This window comes from Hippoglossus hippoglossus, chromosome 5 (genome assembly GCF_009819705.1).
Source record: "Hippoglossus hippoglossus isolate fHipHip1 chromosome 5, fHipHip1.pri, whole genome shotgun sequence".
Taxonomy (NCBI): domain Eukaryota; kingdom Metazoa; phylum Chordata; class Actinopteri; order Pleuronectiformes; family Pleuronectidae; genus Hippoglossus; species Hippoglossus hippoglossus.
Genome location: NC_047155.1, coordinates 18,137,963 through 18,149,284, shown reverse-complemented (window position 1 = coordinate 18,149,284; position 11,322 = coordinate 18,137,963). Strand labels below are relative to the sequence as shown.

The following is an 11,322-nucleotide window of genomic DNA, read 5'->3' as shown; positions in this document are numbered from 1 at the left end:
TCGTCAAGCTTTTCTTCTGTCAATGGAAGAGTCATATAACAATAACAATCTAAAGCCATTATAAACTGTTATGTGATCGTAGCTCCAGTCCCAGCTGCTGGCTGTTACCCGGGTGGTGCGCCAGTTCTCACCAGAGGGGGAGTGACACGCACCTCAGAGAACTTCCATCAATCTGCAAGTGCAGCACGCGGGGAGTCACGCGGGAGGGGGGCGGCGACCAATGGCGTGGCAGAGCCGTTTACCTGGGCGCCACAGCTCGGGCGCTGATTGGCCCCGCGCTGCGGTGACGTCGGGAGGAGCGCAGGCTGCTGGTGGTGAGGCTGCAGAGGAGAGTCATGTGTGAGAGGAGAGGAGCTGTACACACACACTCATACACACACTCACTCACTCACACGCTCACAGACACACGCGGAGCGACACTAGACTGTGGAGCTCGCCGACAGCTCTCTGCTTCTCTTCAGGTAGGTGTCATGACACACACTCGGGGATGTTCGCTGGTTTCCGTGGTTTGACAGTCTCTTTCAGCAGCAGGTATCACAGGGAGTTCACAGGCGCGTCAGGGTTCCGTCGTTTAGAGTTAAGCGGAGAAACCTTTCTGTCACTTTCAAACTAAACGTCGCGGTAAAGTTCGTCGTGTTCTGCAGCTGCACTTTATTTCACACAGGAAGCAGCTCAGTGAGAGTGATACTGACATCACTTACTATATATACTTCGTGTCAGGGACGTGCACAGACATTTAAGGGGCCGTTGTTCTAACCTGAAACCCCCAAACCCTCCATTATTATTGCACAAAATTATGCAAACGGTGCCAAGCTGATTTTTGTTTCCAGGGAATCACAATGACTGCACAAAAGACTCACAATTCACATCGCACACAACGGAGCCTCAGCAGACTCCAAGTCCTAATGTATACAGAGCTGTTTGGAATGTTGTCACATGACAGGAGGCACAGTATGCCGCTTTGCATCCTTTTTTATTTTTTTATCTTCTATGACTGGGTTATAACGCAAATTATTTGGTCAAACTTTAGCAACTATTGGACTACTTTGCAATAATACATTTTTCTAGTTTTTTCTCCAATGTGACAGCTCAATAATGAATAATAAACGTTATTTATATAGCACTTTTCAAAACACAGTTTGTTAAAGCTGAGGAAATGAGAAAACAATTAAAAAGCAATTAGACAACACTGGAGCACCAACATGAGGATACAAATGTCCAAGATGAGAAAGAGAGTAAAAACAAAATGAAGTAAAACATAAAATGATTAAAACAGATCTGAGCCAGATTCAAAGTAAATTAAAGGTGAATTCACACCTCAAGCACACCTGTAAACATGTGCATTTAAGAGAGATTTAAAAGAGATCATTTTTACATATCTCTATTATATGTCTTGGTGAAAGCCCTGGTGGTTTTATAGTGTTGTTATTCTTTAGAGCAGAAATGGTGGGAAGGTTTTCTCAGTCAACTCGAAATGATGTAATTTTCCACTGCTTTCAACCACCGCAAGTGCCTTAAGTATTTTTAGTTTCTCATTTATCTTGCTCTAGCCACTTCCCTCTCAAATCTCTCTCTCTCTCTCTCTCTCACACACACACACACACACACTACATGGGATCTTGTGAGGATCACTCGGCTGATCAATTAATAGGCTCACTTTGAGAGGAGATTTGCTGTGCGTCACCGGCAGCAGCGGCCCAATCAGACAGCCTGTTAGTAAATCTCTCTCTCTCTCTCAGCCGCTGGGTGCACACAGGCACCATCATGGGATCAGTTGAGGAAACATTGATGCAAATTAGTTGGACCGTTTCTCATACTTATAATTGTCCATGTTGGTTTAATATGTAAGTGAACTGTGACTCACAAACGGGCTTTGCACTTCACTGTGTGTGTTCGGGCTTTTAATAACACGCTACAGCCCTTTGATCTTTGTCTGTTCAATTGTTTGATGAGTCATTTCTATTCGGTGTGTGTGTTAAAGATGTGGAATTTGTTGTGCAATTCAACCTGGTTCACATCATCTCTACTTACCGATTACTGAGAACCCCCGGTTTTAATGAAATATTTCTTTTCAGCAGAAGCAGAAGTCTGTCTGTTTGTCTCTGTGTGTTTCCTGTTGCCAAATGTTTTTTAACGCCTTTGCACTAAATTTCACACTCAGCTACACACCATTTTGTCACATTTAACTGTGGTGGTGTGTTTGTATGTGTGTGTGTGTGTGTTTCTTCTGTCCACTGCACATCACAGGGATGGGAAACCAGTGAGTACAGCGACTCTCTCTGTGTATTTACCTTAAACAAGGGTGAATGCTGCATGTCTCATAGTACCGGGAATGTGGTTCATGGTATCGTGCACCCCCTTCTCCCCCTGATCTCCAACCTTATCAGTCCTGTTGCTTCTTGAATTTTAGCAGCTTGTCCTTACCTGCCGGCCAACGGTCATGTCATGAGTGGACATGGAGGGGCTGTTTTTTGTTTTTTTTTGGCCTCCTACATGCTCATCCGATACCTGCATGTGTCTCTCCTCTATACTTTCTCACATTTTTCAAACTCGACCCCTATCTGCTCCTGCGTGTTTTAAACTTCAACCCCTATACTGCTGTTTATAGCATTTGCTGGTTTGACTTCCTTGCTTGACTTCGACAAGCTCCTGAAAGCTCCAGTAGCTCGAATTGTGTTGTTTCAAATGTGATATGAAGTTGCCCTTTATAAACCACATCCAGATGTGTGCGCCATTGAATTGTTATGACAGAGAATAACATGTTTGTACAGCAGTTACCTGTAGTTTTCTCAAATGAACAAGCAGAGGTTGATGCATTTTAAATTACGTTGACGTTCGTTATCACCCGTTCTCAGTGCATGAATTAACATGAATCTCCATGAATCTCCATACGAGCAAGGTGAGATGCTACAAACAAGCAGTATGTCAGATGTGTTTACTCCAGCCCCAGTTTCCTCAAAACCTGTGCTGTGGCAGTTGTGTCTGACCTCAAAGTTGCATCTTTTTTAAACACGAGAACCGTAACATTCTGCTGAAATAATTCATGTCAAACAGTGGAAATAAGCTTCATTTATCCTTGTAGATACATCTGTTGTGAAGAAGTGAAGAAATTCCCAAACTTGCCACCTAATCTGGATCTGCATCAAAACTGAATGGCTTGTTTCCTTCAACCAAATTCCGTGGTAATGAGTCCAGTAGTTTTTGCATAATCCTGTGAATTATCAAACAAACGAGCTCTAACATTCCCCTCGAAACCACATTTAAATTCACCACTCAATCCGGATTTTTATTTGGATCTTCACCAAATTGCAAACACACATAAATATTAGTCCCCTAAACATCTCAGTTTTTTTCATCAAGAGAAATCAAGTCAAATGTTGAAAAACAGCCCATCTCACCATGTCAAAGAAAGTGAAAAACAATCCTGGATCCGGCCCCTGAAATCAGATCCACCCCAACATTGAATGAGTTCTTTCCTGACCCATACCACACCCCTCCACCAATACTTACTGATTAATCATTGATAGTTTGAATAAATATTATGACACATCTGTGTAATCTGTGATCTCATCGATTGGTTAATGTCCCCTCACAAGAGAGACTAAAGAATCCCAGAAATGCTTCAACATTTAAAAATCACAGAACCTGTTTTTTGTCTTTTGTTTTTTTGCAGCCACTGCTGCTGTCACAATGACTCGTACTCCAGATCATTTTTCAGTGAAAACATTGGAGGGAAAAAAAATCATGCCGGGTAATGGATCCTCAATTTCCACAGAGAGAGACTGGTGTCAAGTTGAAGATGTACTGGGGAATAGAGTTACAGACGACTGTGTATTGTTTGTTTGTCCCCTACAGTAGTTATTAGACTCCAGGAGGAGCAGAGGCCACCGGACGGCCGATTTATCAGCAAAGCTTTTCACTCATTTGACTGGACTTCCTCTTTCTGCTTCCCCTCAGCACAAAGAATTACTTCCTTGTACGTTAGGTGCTTTAAATGGCAAAACACAGCAGAGGAGATGATGTACTGGACTAGATAAGCATTTAAATTTGAACGGTGTGCCTAACATTGTTCCGGGTGCTTTTTGTTTCCACGGTTCAGTACATTTAAATCAGATACACACAAAGTTGTTCCTCTGATTGCACAAAGCTCGAAGTACTTAACAAAACACACTGTCTGTGGATGGACCTGGCACATGAGAACGTTTTATGTACCCACACACAGATCAGAGCCGAACTTTGAATGAGATCGCAGTAGAGCGTATTTCAGGGAGCGAACCAGCAACTGTTTTTATCCAGGAAGGATAGAAGAGCTTCGGCACAAGTCAACACATACTGTACTTGAAATAGCTCAAAGCAGCCTTGTTGAAAGCTGCTCCTCTCATCCAACACAACAGCTTGAGTGTTAAGAGCTAAAACAAGATCTCCCAAATTGTTAATTTTACAGGCAAGGTGATGGCAAGTCACAAAAACAATTTCACAGTATATTTGAAGGTTCTGTACAGAGGAAGGTTGAACACATAAGTTATAACTCCACATACTTCACACCCATACATGTAGAGTCTGAGCTGCTCCTGTTTGCAGACAGAGAATATACCAGAGGACTTTTATTCCCTATACTTCCCTATAATTTCTTCTCAGCCAAAACCCACTAAAGATAGAAAATATTCCGGAGACCCTCTCATGTATGTCCCTTGAAATCATTTTCACACTTCTACTCTACACCACGTCAAAAACTAAATATCCCGGGTGTCCATGGACCCCCTTTGCAAACCACTGCCCTATTCCACACTGACATTGAACACTGAATGACGGCATCAGGGAACTACTTGTTATTTAGTATGATTTGTTAACACGTTTGCTGCTACCTGTTGTTACTCTATTGTGGATTTTATATGTTATATGTGTTTACTTGTGTGTGGTCATGTGCATATTTTACCGTAATTTGGGATAAGCCAAAGACAAAATGGACAAAACAATCAATTAATCAATTTAAAATCAGATAGCACTGCCTCCATGGTCATCTGGAAGTGTAGATAATTGTTTTCACCTGTTCTTGTGTGTGATGTGCTTTATAATCCCATCTGAAAATCCTTTTGTGACAACCTTTTCTAACCAAACATAAAATACTGCCAGCCATCGAAGTGACCAAAATGATACCCACCGTAGCTGCCACCTGCCATTAGAAACTGAAGCAATTTAGACTCAGATAACATAGCAGCTCCTTTGGGTTTCCATGACGACACTTATGAAGCCCGACTCCTGACATTAGTGAAGGCAGCCACCGTGTGTGCATGTGTGTGTGTATGTGTTTGTGTGTGTGAGTGTATATGCCTCAAAGCAGCTACAAGAGGCCATGTCCTATTTGTCCTATTAACATTTACTGGGAGATAACTGCAGTGTTGAGCCAACCCCTGTCTATCACTTGATGCCTCTCATATACACAGCTCAGCATCCAAACGAGCAGACTGTGAACTAACCGGGAGAAGATTAACTGATTAACTTGTGCGATTATTTTGTCTTTAACACAACAGCACTTGTGCCATCCAGAACAATGTGTTACATCATCTCATAGACAGACTGTGAAGTTGCCAGGCAAGCAGCAGGAACAGAGGAGGAGTGAGGCATGCTGATATGAACAGGGCTATTTTAGTCTCTGAGGTCTTGAGTTATAGGCACTTTCTGGGTTTAGATGATGATAGCTGTGACAGCAGGGTCCTCTGTGATCACTCCCACTCCTCAGAGCATGTTGAGGACAAACATCTGATGTTACTTAGAGATATGAGCAACTGAGACAAAAATGTGAGAATGGGAAGCAACCAAAGAATTAACATTGGGTTAAACACAGCAATGTATTTATACCTGATTCCTGTACATATTTGATTATGAAGCTGTCGCACCTTGCTTAAACTCAAGCATTATAGAAGCTCAGGGAAGTTACAAACTAACAAGGTGGTAGGGTTGTGGGTTAGGGTTAGTTATAAACAGATAAACGGACATGTCATAGCTAGAATGACACTCAGTGCAGTACCTCCACCATGGGCCCAACAATCCTACACATTATTGTCTAATTCCTATAGTAGAAATATACAAGAAAACGTGATCCGTTAACCTGAATTGTTTATTTGCCATAAAAAGAAAGAGAGACAAATTCCTGGTTCTACTCCTTAATCCGGATCGGCACCAAATTTATATAAAATCTTCCCAGGTCCCATCAATCTCATCAAAAAGTTTTACTCAATCCTGCCAACAAATACATCAACAACCAGACACAGATGAAACTAGAAGGGCACTCAGAGAGAGTGAACTCCACCATGGCTGATTGGCCACTTTATCACCATATTGTATATGTATTGAGATCAGATACATTTATTACCATGTACTTGTACTTTTTTCTTCAAAGTGTTTACATAAAATGCAGCAGGCAAAAATATCTGATATAGTCTGATATAGTTAAATGGAACAAACCTAAAGATTTGAACATATAGACACACAAATATTTCAATGGCTCTTGGCTCTATTTGCTATCGTGTAGTAACTGAATAAAGATCACCATTATAAGATTTTCAATACATTCACAAAATCTTTGGAATCTAAATAATTATTAACCGAATATTAGCACACAAGAATTTCATTAGTAGTTGAAAATTGTGTAATCTTGCCAACAGACAAACAGCAATGGCAACATAACCTCCTCAGTGTAAGTTAACAAAATGCTCCTTGCTGGAGGTGAGGAGCTTTGTTTAGGTTCTTTTCAACAGTGTAGAAGCTCGTCTGAACCGTTGAGTCATCTACGCCATTTGTGCAGCAAACATGACAGAACAACACTTATCTGCTGTTCTTAGGAATTTATGATCCTGAGTTATGTTATCTGGACCCTTAGCCCTTTGCTTTATGCAGCTCAGACACTGAACTCATACCTGGACAGTGGTGTGACAGAAGAGTAGTTTACTTATTAACCTAACATAATCAGATGTTGACCATGACTTTTATCCTCCCTGACATTCTCTTGTTGACTATAAAGATATTTGATCAAGACTTCAGGACATAACTTCATTACGAGTCTAAGTAAAGAAAAGTCTGTCGTGTTCAAGTAACCACAACGTGGTTGTATGGCAAAATATTATTTAAGAGGAAGCAGGGTTTACCACAATCTTGGGTCCTTTGAGGGACATGCAACTGATTGTGAAACAGATTGTTGCAATCCTCTGCAATCACAAATGCTGATGTAGTAACAGTTTGGGATGATTCCTTTCCTGAAAGTGTGAAATAGAATCAAATTAAATAGATATAATTCTTTTCATCATGAGATTTGATTGGGCCGAACATTTATTCCAGCAGTTTTATAAACTGTAGCTGACTGCAGGAGGTGCCGCTCCAGCTCAAATTTATACTCACAAGGCTGATGCAAACCGTAGCTGAGCCACACATGTATAAATAGTCACAATACAACACTATTTGCATTTATTACACATGGTTAAGTCCAAAGTACTTTCATTTGCCTATGTATGTGAAAGATTTGCTTCACAAATAAACCTGCCGTGTTTTACAATGAAGGGTTATGTGGATGTTTTTTGCACTGCAGCTGGAATCACATATTACGTACTATTGCAATGTCAACACAAGTGACTAACGCCAAGGAATCCAGCGGTGTCATTTACAAATAAATCTCAATTAAATAAAAAGTGAGTGCTATATTTGCTGGATTTTATTTACTGCAGGTAGGGGGCGGTTTTATTAATGTGTTGGTATTAATGAGCACCTCCTCCTTATCCTCTTCTTCCTCACCAGTATTGTATCTGACCGTAACAACAAGAAGATGCCGCTGGGTGACGAATGCCATGCGTGGAAAAAGAAGACCACAGATGTGAAGGAGAACTATGACTTCAAAGAGATCCTGGGAACGTAAGTGTGTCACTGCCAGTGGCAAAAATCTCCTGTGTTTCTGCTTCACATTACAGCGTTTTCACACTCTGGGAAACATCACCTTGGTTTAAATAATGGGTGTGTGGTTTTCAGATATTTGATAATGTATATCGTGCATATTTCTTAAATATTATCTTGTTTTTGTTTCTGATCCCAGTGAATAGAATTTATCAAATCATTATGAAAGTATTCGTGTGGATGGTTATGGCCGGTAGTTGACTGGCCATGAATTTGATACTGTGCATATTTACTCCTGACAAGGTTATTTTTTTAAATGTGTTGGAAGTTTATTTAAGCTGGGCTACCCCTGACTCTGTTTGTTTTTCTCAGACCAATTCTTCATGGAAGAACTGGTCGGCTATAAGGTCACAGCTAGTTTTGTGCTTTAGTTGAAACTCAAAGAATCATTATTCTTATTATCAGCACATTAAAACAATCATTAAACCCATTTAGATGGTCTTTTCAATACTGGTAAACTTTCCTTTTACATTCTACGTTTATCTAGCACAATGCTTTTGAGTACAGGAGTTGTCTGCAGGGATGTGTCTGGAACATCATAACAGATCTTATGACATTTGTCAGAGTGTCAGGGCCAGGCACAAGAAAAATGGGAAGATGAAGATGTTTTTCTTTCATTTTGTATTTTGAGAACAAAGTTAAAATGCAAAATCAAACAAAATCAGAGGAAGATTTGTTTTGCATTTCCAAAATAAAGTGGTTGTGAATAAAGCCCACTCCTGGTCCATGATGAAATCCAGCTGCCAGAGTTCCATCCCTCCAAGTTTGTGTGATTTGCTTGTGGCACAATCTCTTCAAAGACCCTGTGTTTATTTGCTAAAAAGAAAGAATATTCTTGTTACTAAAACTGAAACAATTTCATTCATTCATTTACACAATACATTTTGTAAAGGAAGTCATACACAGTAACATTAGTAGTTTGATATATTCTCATAAATTGAACTTTAATTTTACAATCTGACTGTAAAAATTCCTCTGGTTATTTTTTTCTTACGCTCGGCCCTAATCCTCAAACAAATTTTTTTCGAATCAAGTTAACAGGATTATTTAGTAGTGTTCAGTTTGTGCAGCCTAAAGCAATTAAATATTATAGCTCTGTAGTAAATTTCCAGTAGTAAAATAGCACTGCAGTATATCTTCATGAAGCTTGTAATGCTCCACTTTTTGTTTGAACTTTCAAAATTCCTCTTAAGGAAATGCGGTTCACAGTGAAGCAGCACGCCTAAATATACAACCTCATAAATTTACCACAGAGTCGAGTCAACACCTCTGACACAGCATCAACCAAAACTGAACATGAAACAGTAGATAAAGAAGAGTTATTGCTGGGCTGCTGCACTGATTATATTAGACTCTACTACGTTATTATTAAGGACAACATTTCATAAACCAGTATCACAGGATCTTTAAAGGGCAATGACACATTTTATTAGACCTAAGAAATCAACAATATGAAGCAGATCAAAAGAGCAGTGTCACTGTGATAGTTATCAATGTGAAGTTTTATGATTCTAATCCCTGAGTGGTGCTGGTAAGTGGGGGGGAATGGCTGCTTTGTTATTGTGAGCACGAGTTGAATTTTCGCCATAAAATATTGAGAATGTGGTTTGGTATGTTGTTTCACACAACTGCAAAAGGCTTGACTGGGTTTTCACATAGGACAGCTCTGTTGACCTCTTTCCGTTCTGTGGCTTTTTAACTGGGTTGTGGCTTTTGCATTCGTGTTTTTCGATTAATGGGCTCGTATGAGGTGGTAGTTCAATATAATGACGCATTTGGGTTCATCTTTAGTTGTTTCCAATCTTGGGTGTATGCTCGGACAAGTGCTGATCAAAACGCTCCTGTTTAGGTTTTCAGATGCTCTTCTCTTCTACATTAGAGCCACAGATTAATACTTTCTTCATGATTTTCTACTTGGGTTCACTTGTTGAGTTGTTGAGTTTTTCCATTTTGATTAAAGGGTTTCAACATGGAATGAGTCATAAAAGGAAAATGAATAACCCGTGTGAGACCATGTAAGACAGTGTTTGCCTCATGCAGGACATTTAGCAGGTTAACTCCCACATCAGCAGTATTTCTGAGGAGAATGTTATTGCTGAATGCTGCTGAGGTATTTTGCCCTGACTTCTGTGTCTTTCTGTTGTGTCTCCTTAGTTGTTGCTCTTTCTAAATCTGTTTACTCTGTCTCACGATGGGGACAAAAAGCAAGTCTCCATAATGTAAATCAATACATTTTAAGATAGGGGGTTAGGTCAATAGTAGCTATGTCTCAAAATGGTCATGCTTAGTTTTTGGAATGCAAGATATCACCTTAACTCATTCCTTACATCTCCCAAGCCTGACACACTGTATATGGCAGTTTATGCTGTGTGCAAGTGAGTAGGAAAACCATTCTCGGAGCTATACAGTTCACTTGTCTAAATCCAAGACTAATTTGGCACTAACAACAATAGAGCACATTCCACCACCAATACATGTCTGTCCTCGTGACTTCCTGCTGGGGTTAACTTGGTCCTCATGTCCAAATGGTTCTATCCCAAAGGGAAACGTCGGCCCAGTTTTACCATGGCTGGCAGAAGCAATTTGGATCCTAGTTTGTTCTCTACGAACACAACGCACATTCAAATGTCACTTTTAATCCCACTACTCTTTGGTTTATTGATCCTAAATCATGGATGAAGAGGGCTATTAGGCAGGATGTTTATCAAAGGTGTCTGACACCAAGCACCTTTTACACACACCCACATCCTGGTTGGTGTAGGATTAAGCTTTGTGAACAATAACAGAATCCAAGATTAAACCCATGCTTGTTTTGTGAGGTTGTAAAACCGGTAGCCTCTTAGACACAGATGACACAGATGTATGGCCACTTACCATCTTTTAATGACCATTTCTTTACTGTTAAGATTTTTTATAAAGGCTTAATCCCTCTCAAGAAAGAGCTGCAGAGGCCAAATAATCTGTGGAAAAATTACAGGAGCCTTGTTCAAAAGTGCATGATTATTTTAGATTTAAGGGAAACCTAACACAGACAAACATCATTATAGTAAAAGTAATAGATCAACAAATGGACAGCGATCATGCTATATATTTTTTTTAAAAAATGAAAAAAATATTTCCAAATTCAAATCTGATCCCTTAAATGTTTCTAGCTTCCTATGTGCACAATGACAAAAAGTGGAATAGGAATATCACATCAAATTGATCTGATAAGTGCACACATGAAAACTATCATTCCTCCTGTTCTCCACCTCGGTGCAGAGCTTGTTTATAGAGAGATCACCAGCTCACCGCATCACTCAGCTGTGTGCCTCATTCCTTTTTGCCATTGCTGGATTGTTGTCTTGGTAACAACAGGAGACACTTTCCATAATGGACTCA

The 11,322-nt window shown here is 40.0% G+C and overlaps 1 protein-coding gene across 2 annotated transcripts in view; it reads left to right on the top strand.

Moving 5' to 3' along the window:
• Positions 1–334: 334 nt before the first annotated feature.
• camk1b (calcium/calmodulin-dependent protein kinase Ib) overlaps positions 335–11,322 on the top strand; it is a 37,748-nt gene continuing 26,760 nt past the window's right edge. The window contains exons 1-3 of one of the 2 annotated variants that reach the window (XM_034585269.1): positions 354–461; positions 2,248–2,260; positions 7,789–7,902. In XM_034585269.1, the coding sequence (XP_034441160.1) occupies positions 2,250–2,260; positions 7,789–7,902 (125 nt within the window). In that variant the 5' untranslated portion in view covers positions 354–461; positions 2,248–2,249. Of the gene's footprint in view, positions 462–2,247; positions 2,261–7,788; positions 7,903–11,322 lie in introns of both variants that reach the window. The other variant, XM_034585270.1, reaches the window with a different exon arrangement.